The sequence below is a fragment of the Dendrobates tinctorius genome, unplaced genomic scaffold (assembly GCF_039654945.1).
Source record: "Dendrobates tinctorius isolate UK_male_01 unplaced genomic scaffold, ASM3965494v1 ptg000071l, whole genome shotgun sequence".
In the NCBI taxonomy this organism is placed as follows: Eukaryota; Metazoa; Chordata; class Amphibia; order Anura; family Dendrobatidae; genus Dendrobates; species Dendrobates tinctorius.
The window spans coordinates 7,523,457-7,550,839 of NW_027361739.1; the positions used below are offsets into that span (position 1 = coordinate 7,523,457).

Below are 27,383 nucleotides of genomic sequence, written 5' to 3' on the forward strand. Positions count from 1 at the left end.
TATTTTTGAGTTGAAGTCGGCAGGAAGTGGAAAGGGCTTGGATATGTGGTTTGAAGGAGAGATTAGCGTCAAGGATTACTCCGAGGCAGCGAGCTTGTGGGACTGGGGAGAGTGGGCAGTCATTTACTGTAATTGATAGGTTCGTAGGGGGGGTCACGTGAGATGGGGGAAAGATGATGAATTCTGTTTTGTCCATTTTGAGTTTCAGAAATCTAGCGGAGAAGAACGATGAAATAGTGGACAGACATTGAGGGATTCTGGTTAGTAGGGAGGTGATATCTGGTCCAGAGATGTAGATCTGTGTGTCATCAGCGTAGAGATGATACTGAAAGCCATGAGATTCTATGAGCTGTCCCAGGCCAAAGGTGTAAATAGAGAACAGCAGGGGCCCAAGGACTGAACCTTGTGGGACTCCGACAGATAGGGGGCGAGGTGAGGAGGTGGTGTGTGAGTGGGAGACGCTGAATGTCCGGTCTGTTAGGTATGATGAGATCCAGGATAGGGCCAAGTCTGTGATGCCGAGGGATGAGAGGGTCTGTAATAATAGGGAATGGTCCACTGTGTCAAAGGCAGCCGACAGGTCCAGGAGGAGGAGGACAGAGTAGTGTCGCTTGCTCTTGGCGGTTAAGAGGTCATTGGTGACCTTAGTAAGGGCAGTTTCAGTGGAGTGGTGTGACCGGAAGCCAGATTGTAAGCGGTCGAAGAGGGAGCAAGAAGAGAGATGGGAGGACAGTTCAAGGTAGACGTGCTGTTCCAGTAGCTTGGAGGCGTAGGGGAGAAGTGATATAGGGCGATAGCTAGATACAGAGGATGGGTCAAGAGAGGGCTTTTTGAGTATAGGTGTGATGGAGGCATGTTTAAAGCTTGAGGGGAAAACACCAGTTGTTAGTGATAGGTTGAAGAGATGGGTTAGGGCTGGGATAAAGACTGTGGTGAGGTTTGGTATGAAGTGGGATGGGATCGGGTCGAGTGCACAGGTGGTGAGATGTGATCTTGAGAGTAGAGTGGAGAGTCGATCTTCTGTAATGGTGGAGAAGTTGGTTTTGAAGGTGGAGGGCTGGGAAGTCGGGAGGAAGGGTTCTGGGGGTTGTTGACCAAAACTTTCTCTGATGTTATCAATATTCTGCTTGAAAAATGAGGCAAAGTCTTCAGCTGAGATGAGTGGGGAGGGAGGAGGTGCTGGGGGGCGGAGGAGAGAATTGAAGGTGTTGAATAACTGTTTAGGGTTGTGAGACAGGGAGGATATGAGAGATGAGAAGTAGGTTTGTTTAGCTGTGGCGAGTGTGGTCTTGAAAGTAGTGAGGGACTGTTTGAATGCGATGAAGTGCTCGTTGGAGTGGGATCTTTTCCATCTGCGCTCAGCAGCCCTGGAAGCTCGCCTCAGCTCTTTGGTCAGGCTGGTGTGCCAGGGCTGTCTGTTGATTTTGCGAGCTTTGGTATGTGTAAGTGGGGCAGCGGATTCCAAAGCTACAGCTATTGTGGTGTTATATAGAGCGGCAGCGTCATCCACATTGTGTAAGGAACTTATATCTGTGAGAGGGAGAAGGGATTCAGAGAATGAGTGTAGGTCAAGGTGTTTAAGATTTCTGCGAGGGTGTGAAAGTTTGTGGGGTGGGGATTGTAGACATGGAGTGAAGAGGGAAGAGAATGTGAGAAGGTTGTGGTCAGAGAGAGGAAAAGGTGAGTTAGAGAGGTTAGATAGGGAGCAGAGGCGGGTGAAGATGAGGTCCAGTGTGTGGCCATCTTTGTGGGTGGCTGTAGAAGACCATTGAGTGAGGCCGAAGGAGGAAGTGAGAGATAGGAGTTTAGTGGCAGCTGAGAGGGAAGTGTCAATGGGGATGTTGAAGTCGCCCATGATGATAGTAGGGATGTCCGCAGAAAGGAAATGAAGTGACCAGGTGGTGAAGTGGTCAAAGAAGGTGGTGGCTGGCCCTGGGAGGCGGTAGATGACAGCCAGTTGGAGGTTGGAGGGGGAGTAGATGCGCACAGAGTGCACCTCAAAGGAAGGGAGGGTAACAGAGGGTGGCAGTGGGATTGGGGTGAAGGAGCAGGTATCTGACAGGAGAAAACCTGATGAAAGATATACATTTATTTTTGTCTTTCAACATGCAAGAACATACCTGTCTCTCCCCAGATAGGAAGATACTCATCTTGCTGGATGTCCAGCATGATTTCTAGACCATTTCCAGTCCCTCCTTTTACAGTGGTCAGCAAAGGACGACCTTCGTGTCCAGAATTAAACATGTAACATTTACCATATCTTGTGAACACCTAGAAGAAAGAAGCACAGAAGGAGCGCGTTAACAATTCATCAAAAAACAATATTTATTCTATCATCCTCATAAAAGATTGAGAATCGGAGACGTGTAGCCTGCTGTATGACGGAATGCCCTCTGCTTCTCGCACAGTGAGACTGATCTAGATTTCATCTCATTCTGCATATTGCTAACATGTTGCACGTTGTGGCGCTCTCCCCATGGAGCTTACGGTCTAATATTCTATCCCCAATAAGCCAATTACTCTACAAATAGTTTTGCAAGGTCAATGATTATTACTGTCTACAGTAAGTGTTTGGAAAGACACAAACATGTCTCTGGATATATATTTCATGCAAGTAATCTACTAAAACTTTAAAGTTCATATCTAGATTGCTGGTCAGTTTTAGTGTAGTAGGTGAAGGCACAAACTTGGTTGACCTAAGGACCATATTGTTAGATTAAACCCGCTGACTTCTTTTAGCCTGGGGCTACACACAGACTTCTGTGCATATCCCTAGACTTCTTTAGCCTTGGGCAACACACAGAATTTCCAATTTTAACATATAGTGACAGATGCAATCCAGAAAAGTGTTCTGAAAACTAAACAACTCCCAGTATTTCCCTGGATTGCATATGACTATCATTAGTTAAAATCTTGCTGTTTGTGTATAATCAGCCTTGGAGAAAGAAGGATCTATATTAGGTAGAGATGAGCAAATCAATTAAATGAAAATCTAATTTGTTATGAATTTTGGGAAATTCGCATATCCCAGTGATTTCGAAAATTTGCAATTCGATTTGCGCGAATAGACAAAAAAATGCCTGCTGACATTTTACACTTTGCAAAAGATTGCATCAGCCACAGGTTGATAATAATGTAATGGCTAGAGTTGAGCGAAACGGGTCGAAAAAATTCAAAAGTCGCCGACTTTTGTCAAAGTCGGGTTTCATGAAACGAAACCCGACCCTAGGATGAGCTCGGCCACGAGGTCGGCGACTTACGCGCCAAAGTCGCGTTTCAAAAGTTTGTTTTGCGCTCTTTTTCAGCCAATCAGGATCCACGGACACTGTGGGCAACGTGATGACATAGGCACGGGTCACCACCATCTTTCAGAAGGGCATGCAAGTGATTGGCTTGCTTTCGTGGGCGTCACAGGGGGTATAAAAGGGCGTGCACGCCGACCGCCATCTTACTTCTGCCGATCTTAGTATAGGGAGAGGTTGCTGCTGATTCTGTAGGGAGAGCGTTAGGCAGGGAAGAAGACAAAAAAACTGCTTCTGCTGCTAGCGATTTGGCCTGCACAACACACAAGTCACTGTGTGTGCAGTGCAAGGGGAGGCTATATTGTGGTGTATCAGTGGTGTTGGTTGTTGGGCTGCCTTCTAAGGCTTCCTGACACGCTGGCATTGCTGTTTACCCACTGCTCCGCAAACTGCTTTTTTAAAAGCAATCCAATCTCCCTTATCCTCTCATCACTTTGGTCACAGGCAGCTGTGCCATCGAGCGTGTCACATAGCGCTCAGATATCAGTGGGCCGCACACAATCCACAAGTGTCCACTGTCCACAAGTGTACGCAGAGATTCAAAATCTCCATTATCCTCTCGTCACTTTGGTCACAGGCAGCTGTGCCATCGAGCGTGTCACATAGCGCTCAGATATCAGTGGGCCGCACACAATCCACAAGTGTCCACTGTCCACAAGTGTACGCAGAGATTCAAAATCTCCATTATCCTCTCGTCACTTTGGTCACAGGCAGCTGTGCCATCGAGCGTGTCACATAGCGCTCAGATATCAGTGGGCCGCACACAATCCACAAGTGTCCAGTGTCCAAAAGTGTACGCAGAGATTCAAAATTTCCATTATCCTCTCGTCACTTTGGTCACAGGCAGCTGTGCCATCGAGCGTGTCACATAGCGCTCAGATATCAGTGGGCCGCACACAATCCACAAGTGTCCACTGTCCACAAGTGTACGCAGAGATTCAAAATCTCCATTATCCTCTCGTCACTTTGGTCACAGGCAGCTGTGCCATCGAGCGTGTCACATAGCGCTCAGATATCAGTGGGCCGCACACAATCCACAAGTGTCCAGTGTCCAAAAGTGTACGCAGAGATTCAAAATCTCCATTATCCTCTCGTCACTTTGGTCACAGGCAGCTGTGCCATCGAGCGTGTCACATAGCGTTCAGATATCAGTGGGCCGCACACAATCCACAAGTGTCCACTGTCCACAAGTGTATGCAGAGATTCAAAATCTCCATTATCCTCTCGTCACTTTGGTCACAGGCAGCTGTGCCATCGAGCGTGTCACATAGCGCTCAGATATCAGTGGGCCGCACACAATCCACAAGTGTCCACTGTCCACAAGTGTACGCAGAGATTCAAAATCTCCATTATCCTCTGGTCACTTTGGTCACAGGCAGCTGTGCCATCGAGCGTGTCACATAGCGCTCAGATATCAGTGGGCCGCACACAATCCACAAGTGTCCACTGTCCACAAGTGTACGCAGAGATTCAAAATCTCCATTATCCTCTCGTCACTTTGGTCACAGGCAGCTGTGCCATCGAGCGTGTCACATAGCGCTCAGATATCAGTGGGCCGCACACAATCCACAAGTGTCCAGTGTCCACAAGTGTACGCAGAGATTCAAAATCTCCATTATCCTCTCGTCACTTTGGTCACAGGCAGCTGTGCCATCGAGCGTGTCACATAGCACTCAGATATCAGTGGGCCGCACACAATCCACAAGTGTCCAGTGTCCAAAAGTGTACGCAGAGATTCAAAATCTCCATTATCCTCTCGTCACTTTGGTCACAGGCAGCTGTGCCATCGAGCGTGTCACATAGCGCTCAGATATCAGTGGGCCGCACACAATCCACAAGTGTCCACTGTCCACAAGTGTACGCAGAGATTCAAAATCTCCATTATCCTCTCGTCACTTTGGTCACAGGCAGCTGTGCCATCGAGCGTGTCACATAGCGCTCAGATATCAGTGGGCCGCACACAATCCACAAGTGTCCACTGTCCACAAGTGTACGCAGAGATTCAAAATCTCCATTATCCTCTCGTCACTTTGGTCACAGGCAGCTGTGCCATCGAGCGTGTCACATAGCGCTCAGATATCAGTGGGCCGCACACAATCCACAAGTGTCCAGTGTCCAAAAGTGTACGCAGAGATTCAAAATCTCCATTATCCTCTGGTCACTTTGGTCACAGGCAGCTGTGCCATCGAGCGTGTCACATAGCGCTCAGATATCAGTGGGCCGCACACAATCCACAAGTGTCCAGTGTCCAAAAGTGTACGCAGAGATTCAAAATCTCCATTATCCTCTCGTCACTTTGGTCACAGGCAGCTGTGCCATCGAGCGTGTCACATAGCGCTCAGATATCAGTGGGCCGCACACAATCCACAAGTGTCCAGTGTCCAAAAGTGTACGCAGAGATTCAAAATCTCCATTATCCTCTCGTCACTTTGGTCACAGGCAGCTGTGCCATCGAGCGTGTCACATAGCGCTCAGATATCAGTGGGCCGCACACAATCCACAAGTGTCCAGTGTCCAAAAGTGTACGCAGAGATTCAAAATCTCCATTATCCTCTCGTCACTTTGGTCACAGGCAGCTGTGCCATCGAGCATGTCACATAGCGCTCAGATATCAGTGGGCCGCACACAATCCACAAGTGTCCAGTGTCCAAAAGTGTACGCAGAGATTCAAAATCTCCATTATCCTCTCGTCACTTTGGTCACAGGCAGCTGTGCCATCGAGCGTGTCACATAGCGCTCAGATATCAGTGGGCCGCACACAATCCACAAGTGTCCAGTGTCCAAAAGTGTACGCAGAGATTCAAAATCTCCATTATCCTCTCGTCACTTTGGTCACAGGCAGCTGTGCTATCGAGCGTGTCACATAGCGCTCAGATATCAGTGGGCCGCACACAATCCACAAGTGTCCACTGTCCACAAGTGTACGCAGAGATTCAAAATCTCCATTATCCTCTCGTCACTTTGGTCACAGGCAGCTGTGCCATCGAGCGTGTCACATAGCGCTCAGATATCAGTGGGCCGCACACAATCCACAAGTGTCCAGTGTCCAAAAGTGTACGCAGAGATTCAAAATCTCCATTATCCTCTCGTCACTTTGGTCACAGGCAGCTGTGCCATCGAGCGTGTCACATAGCGCTCAGATATCAGTGGGCCGCACACAATCCACAAGTGTCCACTGTCCACAAGTGTGTGCAGAAATTCTAAAACTCCCCTGTCCTATAGACACCTTGTACCTTGTTTTACATTACTATATAGTTTGTTGGATTTTGTCTACATTTCTACCAAAAATGAGGAAGGCTGGTGGAAGAGGCCGTGGAATTGGGTGGGGGTTGGCAGCTGGTAATGATGGTGTTGGTGGTGGATCTGATGGTAGTGGCAAGAGCAAAATAGGACCAAATGCAGGAGGTGCTGACCCTGCGTCATCGTCTGTCTACATAAGGCCTCGAACACTTAGTTTTCTAGGAGTTGGCAAACCGCTTTTAAAGGCAGAGCATCAGGAAAAAGTTTTGTCTTACATTGCTGACTCAGCCTCCAGCTCTATCGCCTCCTCTTCTTCCGTTGTAAAAAGTAAAAGCACTAAGTCGTCATTGGAGGCTCATGTTCATGAACCACACCTTTCCTTGTGTCCTTCACCCCAACCAAGATTGAAGGATGATGTAGGCCATACTACTGATTACTCCATGGAGCTGTTTTCACATACCATGCCTGGATTATCAAGTCAAATGGTGAATTACCCAGGCCAAGATGAATCTGACATGGAGTGCACTGATGCACAGCCGCTGATGGATGATTCTGCTGGTACATTCACTCAGAGCACTACATTGTCCTCGCAGTGTACAGAGCCAGATTTTGACCCTGATGAGACTCAGGTGCCCCTTCCTGCACACTATACCACCATACACGGTGACACAGAGAAAGGTGCACATGACATAGAAGAGGAGGTGATGGATGACCCAGTTGTTGACCCAGATTGGCATCCATTGGGGGAAGAGGGTGCTGCTTCCAATAGCTCAGATGAGGAGCATCCACAGCAGACATCGACATCGCAACAGCTGTTATCTGGCAGGCCCGGAGCACTCCAAAGACAGGTTCCAAACATCAAAAGAGTTGCTGGACAGCTTGTCCAGAGGGTCAAAAGATCACAGCGTGCTAGGCCGCAAAATGTCTGCCAAAGTAGGAAGAGTGCAGTGTGGCAGTTTTTTGAACAAAATCCTCATGATCAGGCCAAGGTTATCTGTAAGAAGTGCGCAAAGACCTTTAGCCGAGGGAAAAATCTGAAAAATTTGAATACCAGTTGCATGCTTAGACATTTAACCAGCATGCACTTGCAAGCGTGGTCACAACACCAAACCTCAAGTGCCACATGTGCAACTGATCACAACGAAGGTAGTCAGCAACGCTACATTGTTTCCCCCACTGTAAGCCCACCGGTTAGCACAGCAGCAAATGTTGAGGTGTCGTTGCAAGGCCACAGCAGTCAGGGAATCCCACTGTTATATCAACGAAAGACTGATTCTAGGCCATCAGAAAGAACACCAACTCCATCACCATCATCAACCCTCTCTCAGTCCGCCCTGTCCACCACTACTTCCACCATATGCAGCTCTCAAGTCCAGCTCACCCTCCCAGACACTATGAGTAGGTCAAGAAAGTACTCAGTCTCTCATCCGCGTACACTGGGTTTGAACGCCCACATTGCCAAACTAATCTCGTTTGAGATGATGCCCTTTCGGTTGGTGGAAAGCACAGCTTTCCGCGAACTCATGGCCTATGCAGTACCACGCTATGACCTACCCAGTCGCCACTTCTTCTCTCGCAAAGCCATCCCAGCCCTCCACCATCATGTGAAAGACCGCATTGTCCATGCACTCAAGCAGTCAGTGAGCGGAAAGGTGCACCTCACAACTGATGCATGGTCCAGTCGGCATGGCCAGGGCCGTTACGTGTCCATCACTGCGCACTGGGTTAATGTGGTGGATGCAGGGTCCACAGGGGACAGCGGTGGTGGGACAGTGCTGCCTAGCCCACGGTCTAGGAAACAGTTGGCTGTAGGCGTTCGACCCTCCTCCTCCTCCTCCTCCTCCAGAAGCGACAGCTCGTCCACAGAGCGCAGTCGTACGAGCACTCCATCTGCAGCTGCCACTGTTGCACACGATGTGTCCCCCTATCGAGCAGCTAGTGGAAAGCGTCAGCAGGCTGTGTTGCAGATGATGTGTTTGGGCGACAGACACACCGCCGAGGTACTGGCCGAGTACTTGAAGCGACAAACTGAGTCATGGCTGGGCAGTGTACATCTTGAGGCAGGCAAGGTAGTTAGTGATAACGGCCGTAATTTTGTGGCAGCCATAGCCCTTTCAAAACTCAGCCACATACCTTGCTTGGCTCACACCTTGAACCTGGTGGTGCAGTGCTTCCTCAAAAATTATCCGGAGTTAACAGCCCTGCTCCAGAAGGTGCGAAGACTGTGCGCGCACATCCGCCGGTCGCCTGTACACTCCGTTCGTATGCAGAAGCTGCAGCGATTGCTCCACCTTCCCAACCACCGCCTCATTATCGACATTGCAACAAGGTGGAACTCCACCCTGCACATGGTGGAGCGGCTGTGCGAGCAGAGGCAGGCCATAATGCATTTGTGGGAGGATACACGGCCAGGCACTTTGAGAGCAGACATGGAGTTGACAGGCGTGCAGTGGTCGAAGCTGAAAGACCTTTGTAAAGTCCTTCAGTGTTTTGAGGAATGCACACGGCTGGTAAGCGCAGACGACGCCATCCTAAGCATGAGCATCCCACTTATGCGTCTGCTCATGCAAACTTTGACGCACCTTAAGGAGCAGGCGTCTGCAGCCAATGTTGATGAGGAGGAAGAGGAGGAGGGAATCCTTGATGACATTCAGCCATTGTCTGCTCAGGGACCTCTCCTGGACGAGGTGGAGGAAGAAGAGGAGGAGGAGGAGGAGGATGATGATGGGGATGATTACTTAGGGGAGGAGGATGCATCTCGTGGGGCAAGTGAAAATGTTGGCGTGGCAAGGTCTGGTACAGGGTTTGTGCGTGACTGGAGGGATGTGGATTTGCCAGAAAGTGCTCCTCCACCCAGCACTCGCAGTGCATCATTGACACCGGGAACATTGGCCCACATGTCAGATTATGCCTTGCGGATCCTAAAAAGGGACCCCCGCATTGCCAAAATGATGAACGATGACGACTACTGGTTGGCCAGCATCCTGGATCCACGCTATAAAGGCAAATTACAAAACATCATGCCACAGGAGAACCTTGACCTAATATTGGCTAATAAACAAGCAACTCTGGTAAATCGGTTGCTTGAGGCATTCCCAGCACACAGCAGCGGTGATGGTTCTCACACGAGCCGTACGGGCCGGGGGCAGCTTGGCAGAGGTGTTCGTGGTGCACACAGCAGAAGTGGCGTTGGAGACAGGGGTTTCATGACAATGTTGTGGACTGATTTTTCAAATACCGCTCACACAACTGGTAATACTGCATCGATGGAAAGTGACAGGAGACAGCAGTTGTCAACTATGGTTACAAACTACTTTTCCTCCCATATCGATGTTCTCCCACACAGGTCATTCCCCTTTGACTATTGGGCCGCTAAACTGGACACCTGGCCTGAATTGGCCCAATATGCCTTACAGGAGCTCGCTTGCCCAGCTGCAAGTGTGCTATCTGAAAGAGTCTTCAGTGCAGCTGGATCAATCCTGACAGAAAAAAGGACCCGTCTGTCAACCCAAAATGTGGATGATCTAACCTTCATTAAAATGAACCACGCATGGGTTTCCAAGGATTTTGTCCCACCTTCCCCTGATGACACATAGGGTGACAGAAAAATGGCTTGCTTTGGTCCACCTCTTCCTGGTACTTCACCTATTTCGCCTTTTGCATCAGTTGAATGTCCAACATCAACATATGCCACTTTCTAAAACTCCCTAACTGTGCTGCCTCCCCCCCCATGGCCGGGGTCACCACCTAGCGCACGACACCGTGCGAGTGCCGTTGCCCTGGACAGGTGGGTAGGCCGACTCTTGGGCGCGGGCACTGGCACAGGGTCCCTCATAGTGCAATCAAGTGTCTCTGACGGTGGTGGTGCACACCCGTCGTCAGACACACCGCTGTACTATGAGGGGCCCAGTGCCAGTACCGACGCCCACGAGTGGGCCCCCCTTGCTTGGCCAGGGCCCCAGCATTTGCAATCTTTACCTCTCCCTGCTCCTCCGCTGTGTAATCTGGGCCGTCAAATCCATACTGTGCCTGACACCGTCTGAGCCTGCCTCCTGATGTATAGACATATATTTTGAATGTGTACGCTATCCATACATGTTATCCGGGGATACGGTACCCCTTCTAACCTTTGTGCAATGACGTGCAATCCATACTGGGCCTAACACCGTCTGAGCCTGCCTCATGCTGTATAGACATATATTTTGAATGTGTACGCTATCCATACATGTTATCCGGGGATACGGTACCCTTTCTAACCTTTGTGCAATGACGTGCAATCCATACTGGGCCTAACACCGTCTGAGCCTGCCTCATGCTGTATAGACATATATTTTGAATGTGTACGCTATCCATACATGTTATCCGGGGATACGGTACCCCTTCTAACCTTTGTGCAATGACGTGCAATCCATACTGGGCCTAACACCGTCTGAGCCTGCCTCATGCTGTATAGACATATATTTTGAATGTGTGCGCTATCCATACATGTTATCCGGGGATACGGTACCCCTTCTAACCTTTGTGCAATGACGTGCAATCCATACTGGGCCTAACACCGTCTGAGCCTGCCTCATGCTGTATAGACATATATTTTGAATGTGTACGCTATCCATACATGTTATCCAGGGATACGGTACCCTTTCTAACCTTTGTGCAATCACGTGCAATCCATACTGGGCCTAACACCGTCTGAGCCTGCCTCATGCTGTATAGACATATATTTTGAATGTGTACGCTATCCATACATGTTATCCAGGGATACGGTACCCTTTCTAACCTTTGTGCAATCACGTGCAATCCATACTGGGCCTAACACCGTCTGAGCCTGCCTCATGCTGTATAGACATATATTTTGAATGTGTACGCTATCCATACATGTTATCTGGGGATACGGTACCCCTTCTAACCTTTGTGCAATGACGTGCAATCCATACTGGGCCTAACACCGTCTGAGCCTGCCTCATGCTGTATAGACATATATTTTGAATGTGTACGCTATCCATACATGTTATCTGCGGATACGGTACCCCTTCTAACCTTTGTGCAATGACGTGCAATCCATACTGGGCCTAACACCGTCTGAGCCTGCCTCATGCTGTATAGACATATATTTTGAATGTGTACGCTATCCATACATGTTATCCGGGGATACGGTACCCCTTCTAACCTTTGTGCAATGACGTGCAATCCATACTGGGCCTAACACCGTCTGAGCCTGCCTCATGCTGTATAGACATATATTTTGAATGTGTACGCTATCCATACATGTTATCCAGGGATACGGTACCCCTTCTAACCTTTGTGCAATGACGTGCAATCCATACTGGGCCTAACACCGTCTGAGCCTGCCTCATGCTGTATAGACATATATTTTGAATGTGTACGCTATCCATACATGTTATCCGGGGATACGGTACCCTTTCTAACCTTTGTGCAATGACGTGCAATCCATACTGGGCCTAACACCGTCTGAGGCTGCCTCATGCTGTATAGACATATATTTTGAATGTGTACGCTATCCATACATGTTATCCGGGGATACGGTACCCCTTCTAACCTTTGTGCAATGACGTGCAATCCATACTGGGCCTAACACCGTCTGAGCCTGCCTCATGCTGTATAGACATATATTTTGAATGTGTACGCTATCCATACATGTTATCCGGGGATACGGTACCCCTTCTAACCTTTGTGCAATGACGTGCAATCCATACTGGGCCTAACACCGTCTGAGCCTGCCTCATGCTGTATAGACATATATTTTGAATGTGTACGCTATCCATACATGTTATCCAGGGATACGGTACCCTTTCTAACCTTTGTGCAATCACGTGCAATCCATACTGGGCCTAACACCGTCTGAGCCTGCCTCATGCTGTATAGACATATATTTTGAATGTGTACGCTATCCATACATGTTATCCAGGGATACGGTACCCTTTCTAACCTTTGTGCAATGACGTGCAATCCATACTGGGCCTAACACCGTCTGAGCCTGCCTCATGCTGTATAGACATATATTTTGAATGTGTACGCTATCCATACATGTTATCCGGGGATACGGTACCCCTTCTAACCTTTGTGCAATGACGTGCAATCCATACTGGGCCTAACACGTCTGAGCCTGCCTCATGCTGTATAGACATATATTTTGAATGTGTACGCTATCCATACATGTTATCCGGGGATACGGTACCCTTTCTAACCTTTGTGCAATGACGTGCAATCCATACTGGGCCTAACACCATCTGAGCCTGCCTCATGCTGTATAGACACATATTTTGAATGTGTACGCTATCCATACATGTTATCCGGGGATACGGTACCCCTTCTAACCTTTGTGCAATGACGTGCAATCCATACTGGGCCTAACACCGTCTGAGCCTGCCTCATGCTGTATAGACATATATTTTGAATGTGTACGCTATCCATACATGTTATCCGGGGATACGGTACCCCTTCTAACCTTTGTGCAATGACGTGCAATCCATACTGGGCCTAACACCGTCTGAGCCTGCCTCATGCTGTATAGACATATATTTTGAATGTGTACGCTATCCATACATGTTATCCGGGGATACGGTACCCCTTCTAACCTTTGTGCAATGACGTGCAATCCATACTGGGCCTAACACCGTCTGAGCCTGCCTCATGCTGTATAGACATATATTTTGAATGTGTACGCTATCCATACATGTTATCCAGGGATACGGTACCCTTTCTAACCTTTGTGCAATCACGTGCAATCCATACTGGGCGTGAGAACGGCTGGTGAGCTGTTAAGCAAGCTACAGCACCTGTCCAGACAAGTACAGGGATTCCCTAGCGAGGAGATTTATTTGATTGTTTTCTATGTTGGGACAGCAATTTTTGGGGAGCACAATACTCTGGAGAATGATAGATGGGGCCCACCATACACTGGAACATTCCAAAGGTGGACATCAGACACTGGAGCAGCATTTACAGGGCCCATTATACACTAGAGCATTAGAAATGGGGCCCATTATGTTTGGAGCATTATTTGGGCCCATAAGACAGTGGAGCTTCATCCATGGGGACCAACATATACTGTAGCATTATGTGGAGCTCATCATATACTGTTTCAAACATTATATGGGACCAATGATTTTGTATGGAGAAATAGATGGGCCTCGTCATGAGATGTAAAAAGTGAGGTATTTTTCATTGTACTATACCGCTATTTCTCTGCCGTATCGGAGCATGATGAGTTGTGGTATGTGTTAAAGGGGCGCTCTTTCACCCAGGGCACATGAAAACCTGCAGCCAGCCCTCCCCCCCCACAAATTTAGCCAAATAACCCCCATTTTTCAGTGCGTAAGTTGTATTATGAAGTTAATTAAGGTTGACAAGCTTAAGTAAGAAGAATTGATGCTTTTGGCATTCAAATGGGCACTGTAGGTGTGTTTCCTGTCCTCCTCTCACTGCCGACTTTTATTCCCCATTGACTTACATTGGGTTTCGTGTTTCGGGACGACCCCGACTTTTCCCTATAATCCGACGATCTTGCTCGACCCGACTTTTGGAAAAGTCGGGTTTCACGAAACGAAACGCGACCCTAAAAAAGCAAAAGTCGCTCAACTCTAGTAATGGCAACTCTAGCTCACCATTGGGATTCTCCCATCCGGTTTGGAGCTTGGACACTAGCTTTGTCACAACCCATAATTGCAATTAGAGTCAAGCTCAACAAACAAGTTCTTCTTTATTTAGATAAAATTCATACAAAGGACATCTGGACCAGAGATACTTTGCATGAATTATATCTGAATAAAGAAGAAAGTGTTCGTGTATAAAAGCTAAAGCAGGGAATTCACCAGATATTTCAGGATTTCACATAGTGAGAGGACTTGAAAGTACACAGCTCTGCAAAAAGACAGCCCTGAAACATTGGATAAATACTAGATAAAAGATGGGAAAGGGAAGATGAGATGAGAATATTAGTAAATTAGACAACTATTTAATAGAAAGAGGGTGAGAGAGATAGGAGAGATGCAAGCAACAGTGAGAGACAGATCAGTGATATGATGTAAATGGCATTAGTCCTTCTGTATTTGAATAACAGTGATACATTTTCATTCATTATTAACGCACTAGAAAGCAGCATAAAGCCAGCACAATATTTTTTTAAACAATTTGTTTTTTAAATCAGGGTCAGTTAGAGATAGTGTGCTTGCGTGTCACAAGTGACTGTATTGAGTTTTTGCATTTCTTAAACAATCTTTTTAGCGAAGGGGGAATAATTGATTTTTCAAAGTAAAAAAAGAAATTCCTCAAAATCTAAACATTTAAAAGCGACTGGCTACCTAAAAAAAGTGTACAGTGTTACTCTCTGAAGAGCATAATTAAGCTACTCAGTGCAATGGATATTATAGTGATTTTTGGAAGTGAGAAAAAATATTCTAAGTTAAGCTTTAAAAGGAATCTGTCACCCCATTTTTCGAGTATCAGCTGCCAGCACCGCCATCAGGGACTTATATACAGCATTCTGTAATGCTGTAGATAAGCCCCCGATGTAACCTGAAAGATAAGAAAAATGAGTTATATTATACTCACCCAGGGGCGATCCGGGTCTGGTTTTGGTCCGATGGGTGTTGCGGTCCGGTCTCTGTTGGGCAGAGTAGTGCACCTGCACAGAAGTCACGACAGGCAGCAAAGAAGAGGACATCACCGTTAGAAGATGGGAGGCGCCGGACCGCAACACCCATTGGACCAAGACCGCACCGCCCCTGGGTGAGTATAATATAACTCATTTTTCTTATCTTTCAGGTTACATCGGGGGCTTATCTACAGCATTACGGAATGCTGTAGATAAGCTCCTGATGGCGGTGCCGGCAGCTGATACTCGAAAAATGGGGTGACAGATTCCCTTTAACCAAAGGTGAGATCTACATGGGAGAAGTCATTAAAAGGAATGTGTTATTAGAAAATGTATTTTTGTTTAGATCACACTTTAAAGTTTTTATTTAATTTTTTTGCATATAAAAATATGTCTTAAATTTGAATTCTTGCAATTTCCACACTAGGGCTTTTAAATGCTTCCTGTTCATTCAGGAAATCTGCATTATCTGCAATGGACTGGCTCAGTTCCTGTCTTTTCTACTGATGCATCTAAGGAGCAAAGGTCATTTGTGAGAGGAGGGGGGAGCAGGGTCAACTGTGACATTTCTCATTAAGCATTGCTTACAGAGATATCTACCTTCCTGTTCTGTCCGACACTGGCTCAAAGGGGTCACCAACTGTCAATGTCATGCTGATTGTCACCTGCTCAGGCTGTCAATCAGCATGACATAAGCAGTCACTATCTAGAAAAAGAGCAGAATGACCAGAAGATAGGCAGTTTCGCTGTCTATGTGACATCAGCGGAAGCCGCTGAATCGCCAGAAGGAGCGGTCTGTGATCGACATGTGCCAACAGAGATCGGCGCCGGGCACAACTGGTAGATAATTAGTAGTAAAAAAATTAAATAGTCCTGGATGACCCATTTAATGGTCATACTTCTATTATATGATTGGCACCAATAGTGAATGACAGTATCTGCAGATGCTGATAGCATCGCCCTAGCTAGGAATTCACCCACACTGATGAGGAAATTCACTTGTTCCCTGCTCAAATTTAATTTCCGGGTGTGAATTGGTAATGTATACTGTATCAAGAATGATGCCTAGCAGATTACTATACTTCTGCCTACATCGTCATTTATAATTGTTAAAACCATGTTTGGAGCAGACAAATTATCTCATCATAGCCAGTGCGCTCTCTCCATCTGTAATCAGATTCTGGCCCTTTAACATTTGGATTTCCCCATAGAGGGATTTTTATAAATTTTCTACACCTTTCTCTGCTACTCGACAGCTGAAAATATATGATTGCTTTTTATTACCAGGGACATTTTATACAAAATACACAGAGCGACATAAGGAAACTCCTTTGGGTCCCGTTCACCTCATCTCCCTCACCTCTGCGATAAGGTTTTCCTCCTAAATTACTTCAACATAGGGCTGATTTATAGGATAAGACATCCACTATCTTCTCAGCTTTTTTTTATTGCAAGAGAGAACGGCGAGATGGTTTCAACAATAAAATGTTAAGAGAAATTCTGACATAGAATGAGGGCATATTTGTCGAGGGGAGAACAATAAAACGGGGAATTAATCAATTGTGACGCCTCCTCTCTTTATCTGATACCTAAAAAAAGTTCAATTTACCGGGTGCTATCATAAGATTCATCAGTGGCAAAGTCAGTGAGCATGTTCAAAGTCAAAATATCAGAAAATAGTGCCAGGCTGCCTGATGATAAGTATCACAAGTAGCACTAGCGATGCCAATCACAATCGTCACACTATATGACATAGATAGGTATGTGAAGTTAAGAGCAGTAGCTTTAATAAAAGCCCCTATATACATTACTGTAAAGTCGTCTAATCCACCAAATTTCGGTAGGTTTGGCCAACCATTTAATATCTTTAAGGGCTTTCCGACTATCCCCTGACCATTGTTGTCATGGAAGATAAAGTATGGTGGTTTTAATTCAATATCAATCCTTTGGTTCACCAGGCAAATTAACTGCTCTGTCAACACACATGAATGACGTGAGCATTTATTTGTATGGGGGAGTCGGGATTGATAGATGTTATGTAAGTTGTAAGGACACCGAAATATCAATAATAGTTAAAATTGCAAAGTGCTTGTAAAAACAATCAGTTTGCAATTTGAATCTTATTTAAAATACTCCTTGTTCTCTAGAATGGAGGGATGGTTAATCTTATTGTTTTAAGGGGTTGTAAATCACATGGACAGCCCCTTTTAAATCACTATGTTCTCCAATTATTAAATAAGAACCGCAATACTCACCCCTGATGCGGCATCGTTATAGCAGTGTCAGAGCCTGTTTTCTCAGGGCTTGTATAACATTATGTCATGCTAGCCCTGCAACCAATAAGTGGCCACTTTACTCTCCTTTAATGTGGACAAGCCAGACATCCAGAGGACGTAAGAGAGCAGTCACCAGATGTCTCATTTACCCGAAGGAGCGGTCTAGCAACGTGGCCAAGCATGTACAGTGCTTATAAGACTGTTTTTAGCAGAGAAAGCTTTCAGCTTCATTGAGGAATTACCAGCATGGGCACTGACTGTGGGTCATCATTGAAGTTTTGGCAATAAACGTCTATGAGTAAGTTTCATATATTCCTATTTTAACTACATCAACATTTAACATATCTACATATGCTATACATATATGTATATTCATACAGCAGTTGAAATAAGTATTGAACACATCATCAATTTTCTAAGTAAATATATTTCTAAAAGTGCTATGGACATGAAATTCTCACCAGATGTCAGTAACAACCCATCCAATCCACACAAACAAAGAAATCAAACCATAGATATCCATAAATTAAGTTATGTGTAATATTGAGACATGGCACAGGGAAAAAGTATTGAACATGCACACAGAAATGTATTTAATACTTTGTATAAATATACAGTGGCATGTAAAGTTTGGGCCCCCCTGGTCAAAGTTAGTGTTATTGTGAACAGTTAAGCATGTTGAAGATGAAATGATCTCTAAAAGGCCTAAAGTTAAAGATGACACATTACCATTGTATTTTAGGAGAAAAAAAATATACACTGCTCAAAAAAATAAAGGGAACGCTAAAATACCACATCCTATATATCTCTGAATGAAATATTCCAGTTGCAAATTTTTATTTATTGCATAGTGGAATGTGTTAAGAACAATAAAACATAACAATTATCAATGTAAATCAAAATTAATATCCCATGGAGGTCTGGATTTTGAATGATACTCAAAATCAAAGTGGAAAATCAAATTGCAGGGTGATCCAACTTCAGTGGAAATGCCTCATGACAAGGAAAAGATGCTCAGTAATGTGTGTGGCCTCCAGGTGCCTGTATGACCTCCCTACTGTACAACGCCTGGGCATGCTCCTGATGACGCGGCGGATGGTCTCCTGAGGGATCTACTCCCAGACCTGGACAAAAGCATTCGCCAACTCCTGGTTAGTCTGTGGTGCAACGTGACATTGGTGGATGGAGTGAGACATGATGTCCCAGATGTGCTCAATCGGACTCAGGTCTGGGGAACGGGCGGGCTAGTCCATAGCTTCAATGCCTTCATCTTGCAGGAACTGCTGACACACTCCAGCCACATGAGGTCTGGCATTGTCCTGCATTAGAAGGAACCCAGGGCCAACCGCACCAGCATATGGTCTCACAAGGAGACTGAGGATCTCATCTCAGTACCTAATGGCAGTCAGGCTACCTCTGGCAAGCACATGGAGGGCTGTGCGACCCGCCAAAAGAAATGCCACCCCACACCATTACTGACCCACTGCCAAACCGGTCATGCTGAAGGATGTTGCAGGCAGCAGATCACTCTCCACGGCATCTCCAGATTCTATCACATCTGTCACGTGCTCAGTGTGAACTTGCTTTCATCTGTGAGGAGCACAGGGTGCCAGTGGCAAATTTGCCAATCTTGGTGTTCTGTGGAAAATGCCCAGATTTCAGCGCGGTGTTGGGCTGCGAGCACAACCACCATCTGTTAATGTCGGGTCTTCAGACCATCCTCATGGAGTCGGTTTCTAACTGTTTGTGCAGACAAATGCACATTTGTGGCTTGCTGGAGGTCATTTTGCAGGGCTCTGGCAGTGCTCCTCCTGTTCCTCCTTGCACAAAGGCGGAGGTAGCGGTCCTGCTGCTGGGTTGTTGCCCTCCTACAGCCCCCTCCACGTCTCTTGGTGTTCTGGCCTATCTCCTGGTAGCTCCTCCAGCCTCTGGACACTACGCTGACAGACACAGAAAACCTTTTTGCCACAGCTCGCATTGATGTGCCATCCTGGATGAGCTTCACTACCTGAGCCACTTGTGTGGGTTTTAGAGTCCTTCTCATGCTACCACAAGTGTGAAAGCACAACCAACATTCAAAAGTGACCAAAACATCAGCCAAAAAGCATTGGTACTGAGATGTGGTCTGTGGTCCCCACCTGCAGAACCACTCCTTTATTGAGGGTGTCTTGACAATTGCCAATAATTTCCATCTGTTGTCTATTCCATTTGAACAACAGCATGTGAAATTGATTGTCAATCAGTGTTGCTTCCTAAGTGGACAGTTTGATTTCACAGAAGTTTGATTTACTTGGAGTTATATTCTGTTGTTTAAGTGTTCCCTTTATTTTTTGAGCAGTGTGTGTATATATATATATATATATATATATATAGAGAGAGAGAGAGAGAGAGAGAGATATATTTTTTTTTCATCTTTTACATTTTAAAAATTGCTAAAAGGAAAATGGGCACCCTTGGAGATTTGTGTGCTCCAATAACTTTGACTAAGGTTTTAGACCTTAATTAGCATGTAAGGGTTATGGCTTGTTCACTATCATCATTATGAAATGCCAGGTGATGCAAATTTCCCAGCTTTAAAAAAAACCCAGCCTCCTCTTACTTTGTTCCAAACAACAGCAGCCATGGGTTCTTCTAAGCAGCTGCCAATCACTCTGAAAATGAAAATAGTGGAGGCCCACAAAGCAGGAGAAGGCTACAAGAAGATAGCAAAGTTTTTTCAAGTTGCCCTTTCCTCAGTTCGAAATGTAATTAAGAAATGGAAGTTAACAGGAACAGTGGAGGTCAAGATAATGTCTGGAAGATCATGCACAATTTCAGTGAGAGATGCTTGTAGGATTGCTAGAGAGGCAAATCAAAACCCCCAATTGACTTCAAAAGACCTTCAGGAAGATTTAGCAGACTCTGGAGTTATGGCACATTTTTCTACTGTTCAGAGACACCTGCACAAATATGGCCTTCATGCAAGAGTCATCAGAGGAAAATCTCTCTTGTTTCCTCACAATAAAATTCAGCATGCAGTAGAACACCTAAACAAGTCTGTGGACTTAGAAACAAGTCCTGTGGAACAATAAGGTTTAAAGTAGAACTCTTTGGCCACAATGATCAAAGGTGTCTCTGGAGAAAAAAGGGGACAGAATTTCAGGAAAAGAACATCTCGACAACCATTAATCATTTAGGTGGATCAATCACGCTTTGGGGTTGTATTGCAGCCAATGGCACGGGGGGAACATTTCAAAGGTAGAGAAAATAGATTCAATGAAATTTCAACAAATTCTTGATGCAAACACAACACCATCAGTAAAAAAGCTGAAGTTGAAAAGAGGAAGAGGATGGTGTCTACAAATGGATAATGATCGTAAAAACACATCAAAATCCACAATAGACTACCTCAAAAGGAGCAAGCTGAAGGTTTACAATGGCCTCACAGTCCCCTGATCTGAATATCATTGAAAATCTGTGGCTATGCCTCAAAATATCAGTGCATGCAAGAATTTTCCAAGGAAGAATGGATGAAAAGCCCTCAAAGAAGAACTGAAAGACTCTTGGCTGGCTACAAAAAGTGTTTAGAAGCTGTGATACTATCAAAAGGGGGTGCTACTAGGTACTAATCATGCAGGGCACCCAACCTTTTGCTTTGGCCGATTTCATTTTTGTAATTTTTAAAATGTAAAAGAAGAAATTATAAATATATATATTTTCCCTAAAATACAAAGGAAACATGACATCTGTAAGTTTAGGCCTTTTAGGGATCATTTAACCTTTAACTTGTGTTCATCCATTAAGTCGTCATGGTTCGAGATCGAGCTGAATGCCGGTAAATAATAATAATATTTGCAGTAACTCAACAAGTTCCCACTTCTGGTTGAGTTTCGTGTAAGACACTAGTGATGGCAAGGGACGGTGCACTGCAGAACACAGCAGGAGAGATCTCATTAACTAAGTTGAGTATGGAGGAACTTTTCTACATCCCCGTGCTTAATTATCATTCAGTTTGTGCTTGGTTAGACGTTATCGCACTATACTATTATAAATGAGACGTTTTCTACATGTTTGTAAATGCTGAAATACAGTTACAATTACGTTTAAAGAATGGATATGTAGAGAGCTAGAGTGTGACATCAATTCCTATTATTTTTCTCAGTCTGACATCTCTTGCTGGCAGAATTAGCCCGAAGAATATAAATAGGTCTTTGCATTAGCCAAGATCTCCACAATGAACAACACCAAAGGAAATCTGACTTTTTTTTATCTTATACTATAAATTAACCAATTTTTACAATATTAACATATTCAAATTAATTACACAGCATAATCTCTAAGTTATAACTAGAAAGGTGCAAGCAAAAAAAAACATTATTTCATGTATTGCTGCTTTTCTTCAGTTACTGCAGGTATCTATTCTTTGTACTTGTTCTAGGTTATATTTGTGTTTTAATGGCCATTGTGTGAATGTGTACCTACACACTACACTTATACCAACAGGTGTGCTGGCCCATGTTTTTCGGTTTTGCTTTAATTATTCATACTTTCCATGTTTGTGGGTCTGCCCCCCTCCCACACACCACTGGGTTGTGCACCTTCTCTATTCAGCTTTCCTCAGGCAGTAAGGCTCAGGTCACCATCTATTTTGAGGCCTGCTGGGACATAATGAGGAGAGATACTAAAGAGAGGAACCATCCTGATTGGGTACACTGTGTAGTGGTGTGGTGGCTTTTATGTAACTTTGGGCAGCATGGTGGCTTAGTGGTTAGCACTGCAGCCTTGCTGGGGTCCTGGGTTCAAATCCCACCAAGGACAGCATTTGCAAGGAGTTTTTATGTTCTCCCCGTGTTTGCGTGGGTTTCCTCCGGGTTCTCCGGCTTCCTCCCACACTCCAAGACATACTGATAGGGATTCTAGATTGTGACCCCAGATGGGGACAGTGCAGATAAGGTCTGTAAATCGCTGTGGAATTAATGGCACTTTATAAGTGAGTAAAATAAATAAAATAAATCATAAGAGTGAACATAACCATCCCACCGCAACACGGTGTACTCAATCAGGATGGAGCTTAGATCTTGTAGTTCATATAGGCATGCCTCAAAATAGACGGGGGCAGAGCAGGACCCAGACCTGACTGTTTTATCACCTGCCCTTGGAAAGCTATAAAGAGAAACATACAGCCAAAATGGGGGGAGCCTATTGCCTAATGTACAAAGTACAAAAGACTAAAGCAAAACCAAAGTAATGGACCAGCACACATGTTGGTATAGGTGCAATGTATAGATGCATATTCACACTGTAACCATTTAACAGACAGGATCTATGAGAATAAGCAATTAAGCACATATACTGCAGTAGGTACATAAATAAATAGTAATAGTACATGTAAATAGCATAGGGTACTTAGTTGAAACTGTTTAGATCAAAATACCGTAAAAGCCATCCCACCACGAAAAGGGTCAACTAAAAATTCTATGTTATTTACTTACTGCAGGTTATTTGCTCTTTTTTTTATCCCAAGTTTGAACAAGACCTTACAACACAAGACTCATGCCAAGAAGTGTGAACGTGTACTGGGAATATTGAATTCTATAATGAAGATGAATAAAGTCAGCATAAAGTTTTAGAAAAAACACCATTTTAGATGATCAAAGTAAGTGAACATGTAATTCTTGAGAGGGTCAAAACGAGGTAAATGCAGAAACCTGAGAAACATAATGATTTCTAGGGAAAATCTTAACCCCTGTAACTTACTAGCATGACAATGTAAAAGTCTAACCGCCAACTGAATAATTTATTTTATTTGACAAGCTACAAAAATATGTACAGTAGCTGTTATCTAGTACATTTTTGATGATTTCATCAATGCACACAGCACGGACAGTTCCTAGCCAACTATTAAATACTAGCTGTTTCCAGCCAGCTAACGCTCGGCACGCTCATTGCTATCTAATTAATGCTGCTGGTGATTAAACTAAAGTAAATAATGACAACATTCAATAGCGCTTACGCAGGTGGTAAATTAAATTAAAATGAAGTTAATAATAATTATTAAAAATCTGAATAATACTAATGATACATTTTATTCACAGTGTAAAATCAAAAACAAACTGGATTCAGTAAGATGTGCGGTTTTTATTCATTCCAGCATCTAAACAAATTTCATAATGAAACATAAATTAAGTTAAAATTTCTCTGTAAACACAATTAAATGTACGTTTACCTTGGCTGAAGTGGTTGAATTACATAGAAAGGAAGTGCTGCATGTGGTAATATGGGGGGGCGGAGCCTCGTGTGGTAATGTGTGGGGACGGAGCCTCGTGTGGTAATGTGTGGGGACGGAGCTTCGTGTGATAATGTGTGGGGATGGGCCTCGTGTGGTAATGTGGGGGAACGGAGCTTCGTGTGGTAATGTGTGGGGACGGGCCTCGTGTGGTAATGTGGGGGGACGGAGCCTCGAGTGGTAATGTGTGGGGACGGAGCCTCGTGTGGTAATGTGTGGGGACGGAGCCTCGTGTGGTAATGTGTGTGGATGGAGCCTCGTGTGGTAATGTGTGGGGACGAAGCCTCGTGTGGTAATGTGTGGGGACGGAGCCTAGTGTGGTTATGTGTGGGGACGGAGCCTCGTGTGGTAATGTGTGGGGATGGAGCCCCGTGTGGTAATGTGTGTGGACGGAGCCTCGTGTGGTAATGTGTGTGGACGGAGCCACGTGTGGTAATGTGGGGGGATGGAGCCCTGTGTGGTAATGTGTGTGGACGGAGCCTCGTGTGGTAATGTGTGGGGACGGAGCCCCGTGTGGTAATGTGTGTGGACGGAGCCTCGTGTGGTAATGTGGGGGGGACGGAGCCTCGTGTGGTAATTAGAGTTGAGCGACTTTTGGTTTTTTAGGGTCAAGTTTCGTTTCATGAAACCCGACTTTTCCAAAAGTCGGGTCGAGCAAGATCGGCCGATTATAGGGAAAAGTCGGGGTCGTCCCGAAACACGAAACCCAATGTAAGTCAATGGGGAATAAAAGTCGGCAGTGAGAGGAGGACAGGAAACACACCTACAGTGCTCATGTGAATGCCAAAAGCATCAATTCTTCTTACTTAAGCTGGTCAACCTTAATTAACTTCATAATACAAGTTACGCACTGAAAAATGGGGGTTCTTTGGCTAAAGTTGTGGGGGGGTAGGGTTGGCTGCAGGTTTTCATGTGCCCTGGGCGAAAGAGCGCCCCTTTAACACATACCACAACTCATCATGCTCCGATACGGCAGAGAAATAGCGGTATAGTACAATGAAAAATACTTCACTTTTTACATTTCATGACGAGGCCCATCTATTTCTCCATACAGAATCATTGGTCCCATATAATGTTTGAAACAGTATATGATGAGCTCCACATAATGTTACAGTATATGTTGGTCCCCATGGATGAAGCTCCACTGTCTTATGGGCCCAAATAATGCTCCAAACATAATGGGCCCCATTTCTAATGCTCTAGTGTATAATGGGCCCTGTAAATGCTGCTCCAGTGTCTCATGTCCACCTTTGGAATGTTCCAGTGTATGGTGGGCCCCATCTATCATTCTCCAGAGTATAGTGCTCCCCAAAAATTGCTGTCCCAACATTGAAAACAATCAAATAAGTCTCCTCGCTAGGGAATCCCTGTACTAGTCTGGACTCCTCATCGTCCCCATCTTACATCTCACTGCACAGTATTTCAACCTTGCAAGTGCTGTGATCCTGAGCAAGCAGGGGGGGCCCACTCGTTGGCGCCGGCACTGGCACAGGGCCCCTGATAGTACGGTGGTGTGTCTGATGGCGGGTGGGCCGAACCTGCACTTTCATCTGCAGCTTCCTCTTTGTCACCATGTAAGATGGAACTGTATATGAGAAGGGTAACCTGAGTTTCATCAGGGTCAGATTCAGGCCGTGTAGCGTGCGAGGGGAATGTAGTGGTCTGGGTCAATGTACCAGCAGATTCATCGAGTAGTGGCTGGGCATCAGTGCACTTGTGTCGCCCCCAGGAGTACGGTCGCCACAGTGGCATTACCTTCCTCCTAGGGAGTGTGATGTCATGCTTGGGAGCAACGAAGGATCTCTCTAGCAGGTTAACTGATTGGGCGGCGTTATTCCCACGAGTCATGACCCTCCAAACAGCGTTCATGAAGGCAAAGTGTTTGTTTTACGTGGGCAGTATTGTTGCAAAGCTGAACCTTAAAGGAATGTCCAGAAGGGCACCACCAGGAGTGGAGCCTATGGCATAATTTGACTCAACACGGGCAACCTCAACCATGCCAGCTACAGAACAGATGCACACATTGCAAGCTTAATTCCGTTAACGAACGAGACTCCGTCATGCCCCGCGGTCCGAGTCTGGCTTACTAGAGTGAGGCTCTGGCACATGAGATTGGCCAATAACTGGTGTGTCATGCCCTTACATGTCTGTGGCTGCATGTGCGCTACACTGAAAAGGCCAGCGTTTGTCGCTTACAGGTGCAGATAACCCGCTGAACAACGTTAGTGATGGGGATCACTGATTACAATTATTACTCGCGAACGATGATTTCCCAGTAAGTGCAGGTCAACCGCAGTTCCGGAATTAGGCCTAACCGTCATTCCTGAAAAAATGAAAAACTTACGTGTGCAAACCACAGGTGCTGTAGCTTGCTTAACAGCTCGCCACCCGTTCTCACGCCCAGTATGGATTACACGTGATTGCACAAAGGTGAGAAAGGGTACCGTATCCCCGGATAACATGTATGGATAGCGTACACATTCAAAAGATATGTCTATACATCAGGAGGCAGGCTCAGACGGTGTTAGGCCCAGTATGGCTTGCACGTGATTGCACAAAGGTGAGAAAGGGTACCGTATCCCCTGATAACATGTATGGATAGCGTACACATTCAAAAGATGTGTCTATACATCAGGAGGCAGGCTCAGACGGTGTTAGGCCCAGTACGGATTACACGTGATTGCACAAAGGTGAGAAAGGGTACCGTATCCCCGGATAACATGTATGGATAGCGTACACATTCAAAAGATATGTCTATACATCAGGAGGCAGGCTCAGATGGTGTTAGGCCCAGTATGGCTTGCACGTGATTGCACAAAGGTGAGAAAGGGTACCGTATCCCCGGATAACATGTATGGATAGCGTACACATTCAAAAGATATGTCTATACATCAGGAGGCAGGCTCAGACGGGGTTAGGCCCAGTATGGCTTGCACGTGATTGCACAAAGGTGAGAAAGGGTACCGTATCCGTGGATAACATGTATGGATAGCGTACACATTCAAAAGATATGTCTATACATCAGGAGGCAGGCTCAGACGGTGTTAGGCCCAGTATGGCTTGCACGTGATTGCACAAAGGTGAGAAAGGGTACCGTATCCCCGGATAACATGTATGGATAGCGTACACATTCAAAAGATATGTCTATACACCAGGAGGCAGGCTCAGATGGTGTCAGGCACAGTATGGATTTGACGGCCCAGACTACACAGCGGAGGAGCAGGGAGAGGTAAAGATTGCAAATGCTGGGGCCCTGCCCAAGCAAGGGGGGCCCACTCGTGGGCGTCGGTACTGGCACTGGGCCCCTCATAGTACGGCGGTGTGTCTGACGGCGGGTGTGCACCACCACCGTCAGAGACACTTGATTGCACTATGAGGGACCCTGTGCCAGTGCCCGCACCCAAGAGTCGGCCTACCCACCTGTCCAGGGCAACGTCACTCGCACGGTTTCGTGCGCTAGGTGGTGACCCCGGCCATGGGGGGGGGAAGGCAGCACAGTTAGGGAGTTTTAGAAAGTGGCATATGTTGATGTTGGACATTCAGCTGATGCAAAAGGCGAAATAGGTCAAGTCCCAGGAAGAGGTGGACCAAAGCAAGCCATTTTTCTGTCACCTATGTGTCATCAGGGGAAGGTGGGACAAAATCCTTGGAAACCCATGCATGGTTCATTTTAATGAAGGTTAGAT

The 27,383-nt window shown here is 45.8% G+C and overlaps 1 protein-coding gene across 2 annotated transcripts in view; it reads right to left on the bottom strand.

Annotated features, from left to right (window-relative positions):
• ASIC2 (acid sensing ion channel subunit 2) overlaps nt 1–27,383 on the bottom strand; it is a 1,315,134-nt gene that overhangs the window by 354,639 nt on the left and 933,112 nt on the right. For both annotated transcript variants that reach the window (XM_073582366.1, XM_073582365.1), the window contains exon 2: nt 2,121–2,271. In XM_073582366.1, coding sequence (XP_073438467.1) covers nt 2,121–2,271 — 151 coding nt within the window. The remainder of the gene's footprint in view (nt 1–2,120; nt 2,272–27,383) is intronic.